At 34.8% G+C, this 18,314-nt stretch overlaps 1 protein-coding gene across 1 annotated transcript; it reads right to left on the reverse strand.

The window, feature by feature from the left end:
- Nucleotides 1–2,836: 2,836 nt before the first annotated feature.
- Nucleotides 2,837–17,655, reverse strand: LOC132179247 (probable E3 ubiquitin-protein ligase LUL4). The gene is made up of 3 exons (XM_059591967.1): nucleotides 17,546–17,655; nucleotides 15,965–16,475; nucleotides 2,837–3,130 (listed from the first exon to the last, which is right to left on the reverse strand). Exons 1-3 carry the CDS (start codon nucleotides 17,653–17,655, stop codon nucleotides 3,017–3,019), a joined length of 735 nt encoding a protein of 244 aa, XP_059447950.1. The 3' UTR covers nucleotides 2,837–3,016.
- Between the last annotated feature and the right edge of the window lie 659 nt (nucleotides 17,656–18,314).

The following is an 18,314-nucleotide window of genomic DNA, read 5'->3' on the forward strand; positions in this document are numbered from 1 at the left end:
TGCTCATGGTATAGAGGACAAATTCCCACATTTAAATTATGTGGCAGATGTACTAATACCCTGCCCCATCCATCTATAACTCAAAGTCCCAACTTAACAAACATACAATATAAATCCATGTAAAGTTTCAAAAGATGCAGCTTTCACATGAAGCCATCCCTATGATGACAACAGCTGACAGAATCACAATCAGTTTATAAGTTCAAGTCACATATTAATATAGTAACCAACAGTTCACTACTTAGCAGAACCTTTGTTTCACAGCATGCATACACACACATGTAGGAGCCAAAATGTTCAACTATACCAATTTGTCACACTAGACAATTCAAAGGCATTTGAATTGCATATTTAAATGAAGAATAACACTTCTAGTATGATCATGGAGATAACCTTGAAATGGTGCTATAATAATCTCAAACTGAAACTGCGTTTTGCGATCAAATAATTTGTTTTATTGAAATTGTGCTTTGAACACTTAAGAAAAGTGCATATAAAATGTTTGCAGATCTGATATAGCTTAATGAGTTAATGGCTCACACCAGATGGTTTAAATGGTGGATATTTTATGATAGTAATGCAACAATAGCAAGCAACAGCAAAATGGATTTTGCTGGTAAGCAGCGAAGCAATATGGTAACAACATCATTCATCCAAAAAAGAAAAAAGAAATTGTAACACACATCCGAAAGTTCAAAGCTCTTTCTTCAAATGGGCTTGTCATAACTAAGTTTTATTCCGAACCCACCAAACACTTGAATGAAACTCCCAAATGATCACAAAGGCATAAACCATTCACACACACTCCTTTCAGAGATAAGGGGATTCCTCTAATACAAGCCTCTTCAATACAATTCAAAATCGACTTTCCTCACTGTCAATACCATGTAAATTTCAGGTAGTAACCTATTACTTGAACCCAATTTTTGCATTAGAAAACTGAATCATTTAATACATACAGCCCCATTTTATATGCATTTAAGAAAAGTGCATATAAAATGTTTGCAGATCTGATATAGCTTAATGAGTTAATGGCTCACACCAGATGGTTTAAATGGTGGATATTTTACGATAGTAATGCAACAATAGCAAGCAACAGCAAAATGGATTTTGCTGGTAAGCAGCGAAGCAATATGGTAACAACATCATTCATCCAAAAAAGAAAAAAAGAAATTGTAACACACATCTGAAAGTTCAAAGCTCTTTCTTCAAATGGGCTTGTCATAACTAAGTTTTATTCCGAACCCACCAAACACCTGAATGAAACTCCCAAATGATCACAAAGGCATAAACCAAACACCTGAATGAAACTCCCAAATGATCACAAAGGCATAAACCATTCACACACACTCCTTTCAGAGATAAGGGGATTCCTCTAATACAAGCCTCTTCAATACAATTCAAAATCAACTTTCCTCACTGTCAATACCATGTAAATTTCAGGTAGTAACCTATTACTTGAACCCAATTTTTGCATTAGAAAACTGAATCATTTAATACATACAGCCCCACTAGAAAATGCATGCTTTTCAGTCTCTAATCGGTGACAAGCTGAGGGGAGGAATTGGAAATTCCATAGCCCGACCATAGTTTGATCGTGGCCAGCCATTTTAAATCCTTCCACTTCTCTGTGTTCAGGCAAGCCAGATTAGAAGGTTTCCCATCAACCCCTAAATTTATTATTGCATACTAGTTAATGCTTCTTCTTTTTTTCTTTTTGGTATTTTTCCTGTTTTCGGTGCCCTGGAAATGCTTCTCTTCTTTCCTGTTAATTTTCTTCTTCTTTTTTCTTTTTTCCCCTTTCTCATTCATCTTCCCTAATTAAAACACATAGCATCCATCTGGTTGGTTGGTTAGAGTACTGGAGGAAAATAAAAGATTAAAAAGACAAATTCTTAGAGTTTTGATATTTTCTATTGCTTATGTTTCTTAACGATTAACAAACATATTTCTAAACAATGACATTTGAAAGATCCAAAATTTCGTTTCCATTTTTCTCTTTTCCCATAACTTTTTCAGCAACCAAACAAAGCTAACAGTCTCTAATCTAACATATAACAAAAACCCAACTCAAGAAATCTCCTATAAACGCTCATACCAATTTACTCACTACCCTAATACGCATGCATTATGTAGCACCAAATAAAAGGGAAAACACAGTAAAATTCACGAACTTGAAGCATAACATATCTATAAGACAAAGAACTCCCTCACCTCCCATCATACATGGCATCGAAAACGAAAGTGATCTGGGTTCTGCTCATCGACCGCAATCCGCAAGGTGTCCTTATGCACATTCACATCATTCTTCACCTTCTTCGCGCTCTGATGCTCAACGTAACGCGGCGGCTCAACTGCTGGGCCCACAGGTGGCCGAGGTGCGAGCCACCCATTAGCCTTATTGGGATGAGAAGGTTGATAGGCGAATCGAGCGGAAACAGGCATTTACTCAATACCTATGACTGTTCATCCAGTTAACTTGTCATATTTTCTTGCTTTTTGACTTTCCAAACCACTCACTAATCCACAGATATACTGATGAATAAAAGTTCAATCAAGGAGGGGGCAGCGCCAAGAGATGTTTTTTTTTTTTTACCCAGAAAGGGTAAAGAACATCAAATGGAAGGGAATTTACACTTCGGAAGGATATCATATAGACCTCGAAAACTTTAAGACATCATGAAATAATGTTTGATTTTTTTTTTCGGGGGAGGGAACTTAGTGGGATTATGCAGTTCATAACCATACCCTTTATTATGCTTTTCAAAAAAAAGAAACAAAAAAATCTTACAATAACTAGACAAATGGCCTGTTGCCAAGACTGTTGAATACTTACAGATTCACAAACGCATACACTGCAAGTCAACAAAACATCAGATGAAAATTAAATTCTGTTACAATTTTTATGATACAAGGAAAAATATATATGGAGAGATATAGTGACAACACATACAAATGAAAAAAAAGTTGACAGCCATACCATGCAATCCAACTTTAGTATGAAGAAGAGAATCTCTTACTGATCACCATTTTTTATCTTGATCTCTAAAAGTTCCTCGATAGGCTGACGGCATATTGGGCACTTATTTGATTGCATCCTCAATGCTTTTGCACATTCGCTGCACATACACTGAAAAATGCCAGATATATAACTTCAGAACAAAGCAACTGAGGTTTTGAACATGAAAAGTAAAGGAAAAGAGAAAATTATACCAGCTCATGGTACATAAACAATCACAACTGGTACCAATGTCAAATTTTGCAATTCGTAACAAAAGAATGCAAAGAAGGGGGAAGAAAACTCAAAAACAGATGAAAAACAGAGAGTGAATGAATTCTCTGATGTATTCAACTTAAGTGTTTCAAGTTACATGAACTTGTTGGAAATAATTTTGGATGGTACACAAATTCTCATTGATATAACATAATACCATTATGAAAATTAACAATAAAAATAAATACATTACAAGAGGTGAAAAGTAAAGTATAGAAAGATTTCACAATGCTATAGAATCATGTTAGAGCGTTGTCCTTAAAGGTTGATTCGTGCCTCCCAGAGTGAAAAACTCGGTGCGATCAAATCCTTTAACACGCAACCTCCCAGGATTCGATTATAGCGTCTACCTTCGTTAATGACGTACTTCCAAGAACGAAGAGTAATAGAACAACCCAAATATTTTCTTGTAGAACAACCATTTGATAATTGAAAAGATAGAAGTAATATATATATATTCTCAAGTGCTCTAAAATTGGCTTAATATATATATATAAAGCAAACTCACACTTTTTTGTTCCTAAAGTCTTGAAAGACTTTATGACCAAACGGTCAACAATGATTGAAGAAAAACCGTAAAAGCTTATTAATGAACAATGCCATAAAACCTTGTAAATTGTCAAAACTGTTGAAGAATTAAACACATGGAATTGTTAATGACCAATGGTCATAAACAATAAAAGTGAAAAATCAATGGGTTTAACCACTCATGGTAAAAAACGTATAGAGAAACTAAATGGTATTTAATGACCAAACGGTCACAATAATAATTTCTAAGAGACTACTAGTTGAATATTAATCAAAGAATAAAAGGGCTTAAGAAGAAAGAAAAGAAAAAACAATAGTTTGTAACACATATATTACAACAATCCCCCACATGTTACAAACATTAAAATAAAATGAGATTGAAAGCATGCATCGATGTGGTACTCGAAGGTTTTAACCGCACCTAGGATAAATAAGTAGGAATTTAATGAATCGTAGTAGAGTTAAACTTTTTTAACCAAATCTACAAGTTAAACAAACTTATCATCCACATAACTTTCTCCAATTACAAAAAATTAAATCAAATCAAATAAACAAAAAGTCAAATAAAATCAAATCAAGAAAATTGGGTTGTTCTATAGCGGGTTGGCGCCTTATACAGGCTATGCGCCTCTGGGCTTCATGAGTGCTCTAGAGACTTGCTAAAGTCTTATAGGAGGCGGCACCACCTCCACACTCACATAGGTGGTGTCCATCAAGAATGTGTGCAGAGAACATCACATCCTAACAAGTAGGAACTATGGACCCGTTAAGAGTTTTAAACTCATCCTTACTCACTCTGCATCTTTTGTTATTACACCATAAAATGGCTTTCATGAGTGCTCTAGAGACCTACCCAAGTTTCATAGGAGATAGCACCTCCATACTCATATAGGTGGTATCCATCAAGAGTGTGTGCAAGGAACACTCCATCCCAACAGGTAGGGATTATGGATCCATTAAGAGCTTTAAGCTCATCCTTAATCACTCTGCATCTTGTACTGTCTTACATCATAGGGATAGACTCATCACTAATTTTCCCAACAAGATAGTTAATAAACATAAATTAACAGTACCATACCTCATTTCACTTATGACTTCGTTTCCCATTAAACCTCATTCATGGGATCTCCAATCACAGATGTTGGGTATTAATCACAGTGTCATGATTTGGATATCAGTCCTATCCCCCTTGATGCTTCTCTCACTAGTCTTCTTGCTAGTGGCATGGTCAAAGATTCTGCAGAATTCTTTTATGACGTCACAAAGTCCATGGACATATACCGGTCTCAATAAGCTGCCTCACAATATTGTGCACTTTCTCATTATAACTTCTTTACTCGAGTTTTGGCAGCCTGACAATCGCAATAAACACATAGATCTAGCTATGTTAGCATATAAAGGCAAATTAAATAAATTAACCAATAGGTTCTTTAGCCATTCATCTTCAGTTCATGCCTTCTCCAAGGCAATTAACTCTGACTCCATAGTAAACCTTGCTATGCAAGTCTTTTTAAGGACTTTCAAGAGATAGCTCATCCAGCCAGAGTAAATACATAATAGCCATTAGTAGGCTTTGCTCATCTGAATCAATAATGCAGTTGCATTCCTTTCAATATAGCAGGATAATCACAATAGGACAAACCAAAATTAATTGTGCCCTTTGAGAATCTCAACAATTTAGAGATCACATCACAATGGCTCAATACCATGATTATGGGTATATCTATTCAATTTACTAACAATATATGTAATACCAAGGCATATACAGTTTGTCCAAACATCAAGCTACCAATGATTTGTGCATATTTTTCTTGCAATAACACCATCACCATGATTCTTAACCAAGTGTATTTTTTATCATATGGTGTAGACATAGGTGGATAATAAAAATGCTCAAATCCTTTAAGCATCTTTTCAACATAATATGTATGAGATAAAATAATGCAATCATTATCCCTAATAACTTTAATGTCCAATTTGACATTAGCTTTACCTATGTCTTACATATCAAAATTAGATGCAAGAAATAGTTTAACTTTATGCACAACATCAATGTTAGTTCAAAATAAGCAAGTTATCAATATATTAAAAAATAAATAATGACACATTCATTGTTGTAAAATTTGCTATGTATTTACTTGCACCATTAATCAAATATGCAATAGACAACATCACCTTGTCAAATTATTCATGCCATTGTTTAGGAGCTTGCTTTAATCCATACAAGGATTTCACTAGTTTGCACACTTTATGTTCTTGACCGGGAATTACTAGTCCCTCGAGCTACTCCATATAAATCTCTTCATCATTTAGAAAAATAACTTTGACATCCATTTGAAGTACAACAAATTTATAAATATAAGCAATGGCAAATAACATTCTAAAAGATGCAATATTAGTAACCGGAAAATAAGTATCAAATAATCAACATATAAATTTACTTGTAGCTTTTAGCTACCAAGTCTATCATGTGCTTATCTATTGTATCATCCGGTTAAAGCTTATTCTTAACCACCTATTTATAACCAATTGAATTGGTCTTAGGAGGTAACTCAATAAGTTGCCAAGCATGGTTAGACATAATTGATTTCAATTATTTATAGCTTCTAACCAATTAAATTAAAATAAATAAAATGCATCAAAAATAGATTTAATTGCTTCACCATAACATATTGGATCATCATCAACAATATAAGCAATAAAATCCATACCGAGATTCCTTTCGTTTTAGCTCGCTTGCTTCTTCTCAATTCTTACACATCATCAACAATTTTATTAGAAGCACCAAAAAATCATGAAATAATTTTTTTCCTTATTTTTCAAAGGAACACATGCTCAAAGATAATAACTTTTTTTTAGATTCAATAATATTTTTGTAAGCTTATCACTCTTGATAGTAGGGAATCTATAGTATGAACTATTACATGTAAAACCATTAAAATCACAATCATAGGTTTTAAAACTAAGTTTCCTCATTTTAGGTTTGGGTAACATAACATTTGTCAAATACCCCCACACTTCGAGGTATTTCAAACAATGCTTATGAATATGACAAACAAAATAAAGGGTTCCCCCCACACTTTGGTGGATAGCCCAAAAATTGACAATCATAGCATTCATCAGTTCTTTTCATTTTCTTGGTGTCACCAAGATTTACATGTATAAATCTATCATACCGAATAAAATAAATCAAGTAATCACAAGAAAATAAAATTCCATTAATAGCTCACAAGAACTTTAAGAAATAACTTCTATGAGCCCATTTTTCTAAGTATGATCTATCATTTACTCTTCTTTCTTTTTTGTCAATTGATAGTTTTAAAGATGTTTTAAAAATACTAATCACCACTTGTGATTTTTCAACATAATCCTTATATATTATATATATAGGGGTTGCATATTTCAAGTTCTATCAAGATTTTAAAAATAAAATATTTTTAACTAAAGCCCCAATAAATATGCAAAGTATCAAGCTCAGCCAAATAATAATCAACTATTATTGGCTCATTTTAATAAATATGTCAATGATATCATTTTTATGATATGATAAATTTATCATGTATCAAATGAACCTCAATAATCACATATATTTTATTTTGAACCATCATGTTAGAGAAATTTGAAAGCTGAATGATATATATAAGGAATTACCAAATAACTTAAAGTGGTTATGCTAATCTAGCATGTCATAGCTAACATAAATGCTAGATACTATTTCTTTTTTAAAATAGATGAATCAATAGAAGCCACCACTTATCATATACAAAATTCATGTAATTATAAAATTTTGCACCAGCTTTAATTCAATCAAGGAGCACCATCATAACTTCAATTTTTTTCTTCATTTTCATAAATGAAATGTATATTATGTCTTAAAAAATAAGACCTATGAATCAGAGTTTAAAACTTACAGCGGAGCCAATAGCTTTACTCCAAGATCTTCCAAAATGGATTGTCGTCACCATATACCAACTAGGTGTCGTGAGAACCAATTGACTCAATACACGCACCACATTTCTTCTTCTTACTATGTGCTTACCTGCAAAAATCTTTAGCAAAGTGGTATTCTCTGCACACAATTAGCAATACCTATGTATTTTCTCTATCACAAAAATGAGTAATCACTCACAATTATTATTATTAATTTACATGGATGTTTTCCAGCCAAGCTTAGCACAACATAACAAAAAAAATGCTAAGTTCTAAAAAATCCATAAAAATGCTTAACTCTTTTTATTGTAAGAATAGTAACCCAACAATAAAAGATTATTTGACAATCAATAAATTGAGTTCAAATAATTGAAAACTCTTACAATCAAAATATTTTCATTTTCAACAACTACACAAGAAATTAAATTCTTTTTCTAATAAATGAATACAAAATCTTTCCACTCAAATATTTGATTTCATCTTTCTCATATGTGAATTGCATACCGCAAACTCTTATAGTATTTGCCTTCTCATAAGTTTAAATACTATTGTTATGATACTAAACAAAATATTTGTGCAACTATCACGAATCAACCTTTAAGATTGTTGAAAATAATTTTGGATGGTGCACAAATTCTCATTGATATAACATAATACCATTATGAAAATTAACAATAAAAATAAATACATTACAAGAGGTGAAAAGTAAAGTATGGAAAGATCTTACAATGCTATAGAATCACGCAAGAGCGTTGTCCTTAAAAGTTGATTCGTGCCTCCCGGAGTGAATAACTCGGTGCGATCGGATCCTTTAACACGCAACCTCTCAGGATTAGACTATAGCGTCTACCTTCGTTAAGGACGCACTTCCATGAACGAAGAATAATAGAACAACCCAAATATTTTCTTGTAGAACAACCATTCTATAATTGAAAAGATAGAAGTAATATATATATCAAGTGCTCTTTTTTTTTGTATATCACATAGAGAAAGAAAATTGGCTTAATATATATAAAGCAAGCTCACACTTTTTTGTTCCTAAAGTCTTGAAAGACTTTATGACCAAACGGTCAACAATGATTGAAGAAAAACCATAAAAGCTTATTAATGAACAATGCCATAAAACCTTGTAAATGGTCAAAACTGTTGAAGAATTAAACACATGGAATTGTTAATGACCAACGGTCATAAACAATAAAAGTGAAAAATCAATGGGTTTAACCACTCAAGGTAAAAAACGTATAGAGAAACTAAATGGTATTTAATGACCAAACAGTCACAATAATAATTTCTAAGAGACTACTAGCTAGTTGGATATTAATCAAAGAATAAAAGGGCTTAAGAAGAAAGAAAAGAAAAAACAATACTTTGTAACACATATATTACAACAGAAGTAGTATTTATACACTTGATCATAAGCTTAACAAGTTTCTAACAACTAACAACTAACTCCAACCGATTATAACAAATCACCAACAGATTTACAACAAAGAAATACAGTTGTTCACGTGTATAAAAAACTCTTCTCTGGAATTGCGTTCGATGTGCGCTCAATCTGCGTTCGAGCGCACTCGGATATGAAAAACTCCTTGGAACTGCGCTTGATCTACATTTTAGCGCACTCGGATATAGAAAACTTCCTGGAACTGCGACTGATCTGCGCTTGAGCCGCACTCTCTCTTAATACTCCCCTTCAAGGACATTTGTCAAGGATGACAAATGTCCTTGATAGACATCTTCGAGAGTAGCCTACTGAAGTCCTTAAATCCAAGGCCCTTAGTGAAAATATCCGCCAACTGATTTTGAGAAGAAACATGCAACGTTTTAATAAGTCCCAGTTGAATTTTCTCTCTAATGAGGTAACAATCAATCTCTATGTGCTTAGTCCTTTTATGAAAAATTGGATTTGCAGCAATATGTAAAGCAGATTGACTGTCAGAAAAAAGTAATGCAGCACTTGGATGAGGAATCTGAAAATCTTTAAGTAAAGAAAACAACCACATGAGTTCACAGCAAGTTGAAGTCATGGCTTGATATTCAGCCTCAGCAGAAGATCTAGACACAGTTTGTTGCTTCTTAGATTTCCAAGAAATCAATGAATCACCAATGAAGATGCAAAACCCAATAATGGACCTTCAAGTATCAACACACCCTGCCCAATCAGAATCTGAGAAAGCCTTTAATTGAAAATCAGACTATGCTGAAAAGAAAAGACCTTGTGCAGGAGAACTCTTAACATATCTCAAAACTCTAGTAGCAGCATCTAAGTGAAATTGTCTTGGTTTATCCATAAACTGACTTAGGATTTGCACTGAGTATGCTATATCTAGCCTAGTGATGGTGAGATACAAAAGTCTTCCAACTAATCTCCTATAAGAAGTAGAATGTGATAAAAGAATACCCTCATCTTTTGACAACTTCAAATTTTGCTCAATTGGAAAACTGACTGGCTTAGAAGCAAGTAATCCTGAATCTTCAAAAATCTCTAAGGCATATTTTCGTTGACACACATAAATACCATCAATGGATCTAGCAATTTCTAGTCCTAAAAAATATTTCAAAGGTCCTAAATCCTTCAACTTAAGGCTATCATTCAAGATAATGATGAAATCAACAACTGCTTTAGGATCATTGCTGGCTATGGCGACATCATCAACATAGATTAAAAGAGCAATGTAAGAGGAACCTTGGAGCCTTGCAAACAGAGAGTAATTTGCCTTTGACTGGGTAAAACCATGGTCTATTAATGTTGCAGAAAATTTGGAGAACCATTGTCGAGAAGCCTGCTTCAAACCATACAATGATTTTGTTAATCTGCAAACCTTATTCTCCCCCTTGTTGCCAAAACTAGGAGGCATAGTCATATAAATTTCTTCATCTAAGTCTCCATGCAGAAACGCATTGTTCACATCCAACTGGTGCAAAAACCATCCTTTAGCTACTGCAAAAGCTAAGAAACACCTCACCGATGTCATCTTGGCTACAGGAGAAAAAGTTTCATTATAATCCAACCCTTCACATTGAGTGTATCCTTTGGCAACCTAGCCTTGTACCTCTCAATACTACCATCAGATTTCTGTTTGATCTTATACACCCATTTGCAGCCAATAGCAGTCTTGTTTGGAGGTAAGACAGTAACAACCCAAGTGTTATTTGCTTCCAATGCTGAAATTTCAGCCTGCATTGCCTCACACCAATTTTTATCTTTGACAACTTGGTGATAAAACTTGGGTTCAATGTCGAGTGAAGTGTTAAGGCAAAAAAGTTTATGAGAAGAAGACAGGTTATCATAAGAAAGAAAATTAGACAATGGATAAGAATTACCTGAATGAGTAGACATTGCAGTGCATTGGGATGGAGAAGATGAAACCAGTTGACAATGATAATCCTGCAAGTAACTAGGTTTGATTTTGATCCTAGTGGATTTTCTAAGGTATGGACAAGACATCTGATTAGGAACAGAAGATGGACTAAGACTAGATGAAGGATTAGGATCATGAGATGGAGAACTTAGTTCAAAATGCAATTCTGCAGAAGGTGTTGAACCTAAAGCAATAGGTTCAGAAGATGATGAAATAAATGGTTGTGAACATGGACTTGACAAAGCTGGTTGTGGTTGACAAATGGGAGAAGGAATGGATACAGCTGGATTAGAAGCAAATTCTGATATATCAGATGAATCAGAACTTGGAAAATGAATGGATGGAGGAATAATGTCATCATGGAGAGTAAATGATGAATGGTCTAAATGAGAAGCAAGAGGGAAAATGGTTTCATGGGAAATAGCATTTTTGGAAATGATGATAGAATGATCATGAAGACTAAAGAATTTATATACTTTCATGGCATATGGATATCCTATAAAGATGCATGGAATAGCTCTAGGATCAAACTTTGTTCTATTTCTAAACAAAGTTGATACATAAGCTAAGCATCCAAAAACTTTAAGATGAGAATATGATGGAAATGTGGAATATAGCAGTTCATGAGGTGATTTGTTTGAAAGAAGGGGTGTAGGTATTTTGTTTATAAGATGAGTAGCTGTGAGTATGGAATCTCCCCAGAATTGTAGAGGAAGATGAGACTGAAACCTTAAAGCTCTTGCAACATTTAATAGGTGTTGGTGTTTTCTCTCAACTATGGCATTTTGTTGTGGGGTTTCAACACAACTAAGTTGATGAATTATGCTTTGATCAGAAAAATAATCTTTCATTTTAAATTCAGCACCATTATCTAATCTAAGACATTTGACTTTTGTTTTGAATTGAGTGAGAACAAGTTGAATGAAGGATTTGATAATAAAACTAGTTTGAGGTTTGTGTTGCATCAAATGAACCCAGGTAAACCTTGAATAATCATCCTCAATTGTAAGAAAGAAAAACAGAACAATTTATTGACTTGGTGGCCATAGGACCCCAAATATCACAATGAATGAGATCAAATGGTAACAAAGAAATAGAAGTGCTGACTGAGAAAGAAAGTTTATGTTGTTTAGCCATTGGACAAATAGAACAAATGCTAGTAGATGTACAAGAAATTTCAGGAACATGCCTTTGTAATAGCCTTATTCTAGAAATGGAAGGGTGCCTTAGTCTATAGTGCCAAACATCATGTGACGGTTGTTTGATGGAATTATAGGAAGCATGTTGTTGAAATGAAGGAAATGATGCAGCTTGGGTTTGAGCAGAGACCCTGTCTTCTTGCAGCAAAACAAATAAATCAGCTTCTTCCTTACCCACCCCAATCGTTCTCCAATGGTACAAATTCTGTATAAAATAATATCCAGCAAAGAAGATGAGACAACATCTTAGATTGTCTGAAAGTTTGACAGTACTTACGTGTGTGATAGAAGCTATAGATCCATTTGTTAACTTCACATGTGTTGAAACGATATTAGTAATTGAGGTAAAAAGGGATAGAGAGCTAGGGGTGGGCAAAAACCCGCCCCACCCCGATCCGCTCCGCCCCGTGCGGATTTTAAGTGTTTTTTTTATGGGTATGGGTGGATTTCTCTCAACCCACGTGGGGTGGGGTGGGTTGTGGGTTTTGAAATTTTTTCCTTATGGGTACTCACCCCGCCCCGCCCAACCCCGCATAAGTATAAAACAAAAAAATCCTAACTCTAATCATTTTTTTCTTGTGCCGTTTCTCCTCTCTCTCGTCTCTCACTTCTGCTCTCTCCATCTCCTGCTCTCTATCATCTCTCTTGCTCTCTCTCTGGTCTATTCTCTCTTTCTCGTTAGCGACTCTCTCTCCATCTCTCGTTTGCTTCTCTCTTTGTCTACGCCACCGCTCGACATCCTCAGGCCACGGGCTACTGCGCTGCTCCCACCTCTAGACCATGATCTAGGTTTTTCTCTCTCTCTTAAGATATCTCAAGTTCTTGGTCCAAATTTCAGGTTTTTTTCTCCCTCGTCTAGATTTAATTCCAAGTTCCTTGGTTTAGGTTTGATTCAAGGGTTCTGACGTAGGGGTTGTGTAACTTGTGTTTGTTTAGGAGGAGAAGAAACCTGCAGAAAAGATGAAATGAAAAAGAAAGAAAAGAAGCCGGCGGAGGAAAGAAATGAGAGGATCTGAGGAAGAGAGAACCCAACCTACACAACCCGCAAAACCCTCACAACCCACCCCGCAACACTCGAACCAGTGCGAATATTCTTCATTGTACTCAGGTGGCGGGTTGGAATTTCCAGAACCCGCATTGTGCGTGGCAGGTGAAAAAAAATACCGATACCCGACCCTCCCCGACCCGTGCCCACCCCTATGGAAAGCTAATCTTGTGGTTAGTTGCACCAATATTTATAATCCAAGAAATGTGTTGTTATATGAAATGTGATACAACTTTAACAAATGAAGCAGAAAAAACATAAAATTTTGGATTAAGAGGTTGGAGATAACCTGTTGTGCTAGCAACAAAATTTGCAGCAAAAGATTGAGGAGGATTAGAAATTCCATCAATTGCTGACACTACTCAGAGATCATGGCCAGAGGAGGATTACTCAACTGCTGAACCTTGGTCAAATCAGTTCCCTACACTTCGTTTGATGAATGTGGAGCAGGAAAATTGGGTTTGCTTCGAGTGAACTTAAACCCTAGTGGAAAACCATGAACCTTGTAACATTTTTCAACAGTATGACCTGCTATTCCACAATGAGAGCATATGGGGCAATCCTTCTTAAAGTTCTGCTTAGAAAACCTTGGCCCTGATGAAGTGGCTTTGGTCATGTAGGCAGCATGGTCATGTGAATGGTATATAGGTGAGGTAGCAGGATTAGGCATAGATGGTGCAACAGGGTTAGGCATAGATGATGCAACAGGGTTAGGTATATATGTTCTAGTCATGAGGGCAGAAGTATCATGACTAAGGGAATTGACAATGATTTCCCTTTCTTTTTTCTCTTGAATAATAAGAGAAAAAACCTTATTGATGGGTGGAAGAGGGTCTGTTAGCAAAATCTGTGCCCTAACAGTTGAAAAAGAATCATTCAGACCCATCAAAAACTGCATAACTTTTTCTTGGCTATAGAGCTCAAGTATGGACTTCATACGACCACAATGGCAACAATTTCATATAGAAATAGGTCTATAGTTATTGAGTTCTTCCCAGAGAGCCTTAATACGAGTAAAGTATTGACTTACAGAGGAATTTTCCTGAGTGACTGTGGAAATGGCTTTCTGCAACTGAAAAACACGAGGACCATTTCTTTGAGAGTATCTGTCTTTGAGATCCTGCCACATAACTTCAGAGGAAGTAATGTAGATGACAGTAGAATAAATCTCCTTGGAAACAGAATTAAGGATCCATGAAACTACAAGATCATTACAACGAACCCATGCATTGTAATAACTCTAAAAAACTGAAGGTTTAGGAAAAGAACCGTCAATGAAACACATCTTGTTCTTTGCACTCAAAGCAACAAGCATTGAACAGCTCCAGGTGCTATAATTTTCTCCTGACAATGGCTGAGGAACTAACAAAATCCTTGGATTATCACCACTGTGGAGAAACAAAGGGCTTAAAGGATCAATGGGGCGAGTGTTTGCAAAAGGATTAAAGAAATTGTTTGGACGAGTGTGACTATTTGGAGGTTGGTTTTCCATGGAAATCGAAAATTTTGAGGGAGGACGTGGGTGAGCAGAAGACGATGGAAGGTCTACCATTGAAGATAAACTGAAAATTGCAGATGAATCACAGTTGTGATTATGGCTCTGATACCATGACAAACTTTGCAATTCGTTACAAAAGAATGCAAATAAGAGGGAAGAAAACTCAAGAACAGATGAAAAACAGAGAGTGAATGAATTCTCTGATGTATTCAACTTAAGTGTTTCAAGTTACATGAAGTAGTATTTATAGACTTGATTATAAGCTTAACAAGCTTCTAACAACTACCAACTAACTCCAACTGATTATAACAAATCACCAACAAATTTACAACAAAGAAATACAGTTGTTCACGTGTATAAAAAACTCTTTCTGGAACTGCGCTTGATGTGCACTCAATCTGCGTTCAAGCGCACTCGGGTATGAAAAACTCCCTGGAATTGCGACCGATCTACGTTCGATCTGCGTTTGAGCACACTCGGATATAGAAAGCATCCTGGAACTGCGACTGATCTGCGCTCGAGCGCAATTATCCTGCACTCTCTTAATAACCAACGAACTCAAAATATGTACAAGAAGTAGATTTTCACCCGCTGGGAAGATATCATAAGGATATTTCCATCAATAGCACGCACTATTCTCAAATTAATTTTGTATGTTTTCATCAGTAAATTGCTTATTGAAAATTCTTCACTGATGGTCTGTGTGTGTCTGTGTGTTATGTTCTAACCACATACCGTTCAAGAGCTAGATCTACAACTTTGAAACAGTTCAAACAGAAAAATGGAAATGAAGGAAACAATCAAAGCCAGGGTATCATATGAATGACCCAACCTCTAATGTGAGAACTCTCTTCATGTGTTTGCAATTAACTTGACAACTCATAGCCAACATGAAATTGGTTGGTTTGCAGCAATCACAGATGGGATCCAATCAAGGGTAAACAGGTGATCAAAAGACTCAAGCTCATGCCATTGGAATCAAATCATCCACATTACTTGGCTTCCCGATCATCACTATTAACATACTATCTCATTAGCAATTATGAGTGCAGAAGAACTGGTATACAGTTTCGCTTTAATCATTGTCACGTTTTAATGTAATTAAGAAAATACAGATGTAACTCTCACCATATGTCGACAAGGTAATACAGTTGTATCCTTAGGTTCAATCATGCATATCACGCACTCTTTCCCTGGGTCACTGTCATCAAAGTCTTCCACTACTGAGCTTCCTATTCCATATATCTCACGGAGCTCATACCGAACCCCATCAATCCACAATATTTGCTTAATAACTCTCACTCGGAAAGGTTCTTCATTGTTCTTCTCTAGAATAGCTCGAGTAATCTGTGTATGAGGGTCTGCATTGGGCACAGGCTCACCAAGATGCTCTTTAGTTGAATGAGGCGGCAAACATGTTTCAGCAGATATTACTAAAGGAAATACATATTCTCCAGGCGATGGTTTTGAGAGATCATCCAACTCAAAGAAGCCTAAGTCAATGCTTGTTCCTGAAGGCTGAACAAATTTCTGGCCAAGTCCTTTCTGGAAGGGGATTCTCACAGGCATAAAGACTTCAGGAAGTGCTGGAACAAACCTACAGTTCGCCTCTTCCTTGGCAAAGTAGAAAATATTGATGCTGTCAATCAGAAAATAGAACCAGAAGAAAATTAGTAACGAAAAGACATTCCATGCTGTATGCAACACTTATTTAAAACGAGTGATATTTTATTTTATTGACAAATCACTTATATAATCAATCATCATGTAAATTTTTTTTATAAAAAACTTTAAAAATTGCTTTGAAATTGCATAAATGCACAATGACAAAAAAAAACAAAAAAAAAATAGGGGCAATTTGGGAAGTTTTGAATACAATTGGTCAAATTGCAAAAATTTAAAACTTTGAGAAGTGAATTGTAAAAATTGAAACTTTAGTGTTCGAATTAAAAAACGCTGTCAACTTTAGAGGGATAAACTATAATTTTTTCAACTATTAACTTAATATTATTTTTTTAAATAAAATACTTTAACGTCATTAATTAATATAAATAGTTCCCATTATAGTAATTTTTTAAAAATACTACTAAAGTTAATAATAGTTAATGGTAAATGTTGTCTTATCATTTAATGCAGGCTGTTGATGTGCCATGTGAAATGGTGGAATTCTGACCTGATCTGGTCCGTATGTCCATATACACATGGAAACAACTGGCATAATTATCCATTTTTGTGGAGGGTATTATGGGAAAAGTAATAGGTATATCATTTTTTAATAATGGAATCATTATTCCAATTTAATCAAAATAACTATTAACTTATAGCATTTTTTTTTGTTGGTAATTATATACTATATACTAAATTACTAATAGTATATTAAATGGGTGGTCCTTGCAGATCAATAAAAACAATACTAATATATTACTTAATTAGTCTAATAGCAATCAATGCATACTAAATAACTAAACGAACTCACAAAAAAAATAAAAAAAATAAAAAGTAACTAAACGGAATTAAAAAAGAAAAAGTAACTTGCTTCTCAAAAAAAAAAAAAGAGAAGAAAAGAAAGAAAGAAAAAGTAACTTTAATGGTTTCTGTCGACAAAAGGCCAATTTGACGCTCACATGATCACATCATCCCAAAAGCTTCACATGGTCACATATTCCCAAAAGGCCAATTTATCGTTAGATCTAAGCATTTCATCCTTGCCGTTCATTCTTGCATCTTATGATCTTATCTTTAGACTTTAGCACCAGTAGCTGCTTTCTCCAGTTCTGTACTTTGCTCTCAGACGGCGCAAAACCCACCCCATCGCACATCTCGTTCTCACTTGAGTCTCTTCTCCTGGACCCCTCATCGCCGAACTGCCATCGCTGTCTCACATCAAGAGTGGATTTCTTAGAAAAAAATGTTCTACCTCCTCAATGATTCGGATTTCTTCTTCTTATTTTTTTATTTTTTTATTTGGTAAAATTACAGTTTATCCCTCAAAGTTGACAACGTTTTTCAATTCGAACACCAAAGTTTCAATTTTTGCAATTTACCCCCCAAAGTTTCAAATTTTTGCAATTTGACCAACTTTATCCAAAACTTTCCATATTACTCCTAATTTTTATTTTTTTATTTTTTATAAAAAAATTTTAAAAAAAATTCAGGGTGACTTTGTTCATCTGATCATTTTTGCACCCCCAAATTTTTTTTTTTCATAAATTTTTTTTTTAAAAAAAAAAAATCAAGGGCAATATGGAAATTTTGGGATGATATTGGTCGAATTAAAAAAAAAAAATTGGAACTTTGTAAGGGTGGATTGCAAAAATTGAAACTTTGATGTTTGAATTGAAAAGCGCTGTCAACTTTGGAGGGTAAACTGTAATTTTTCCTTTTTATTTTTTTAGTCATTCTGTTTTCTGTGGGGTGTTTCTGGGGGACGACATTCCAGCCTTGTCTAGTACTCGAGCCAAGCGAGCCGAGTACTCGA

Source organism: Corylus avellana, chromosome ca1 (genome assembly GCF_901000735.1).
Source record: "Corylus avellana chromosome ca1, CavTom2PMs-1.0".
NCBI classification, from domain to species: Eukaryota; Viridiplantae; Streptophyta; class Magnoliopsida; order Fagales; family Betulaceae; genus Corylus; species Corylus avellana.

Excerpts from the sequence above, each read along its gene's own strand:
- LOC132179247 (XM_059591967.1), bottom strand. The coding sequence starts at position 17,655 with ATGTGCGATGGGGTGGGTTTTGCGCCGTCTGAGAGCAAAGTACAGAAC. Across the intron at positions 16,476-17,545 it reads ATAAGATGCAAGAATGAACG|CATCAATATTTTCTACTTTG; the intron begins GCAAGGATGAAA and ends TCTGATTGACAG. Across the intron at positions 3,131-15,964 it reads TATTACCTTGTCGACATATG|TGTATGTGCAGCGAATGTGC; the intron begins GTGAGAGTTACA and ends GGCATTTTTCAG.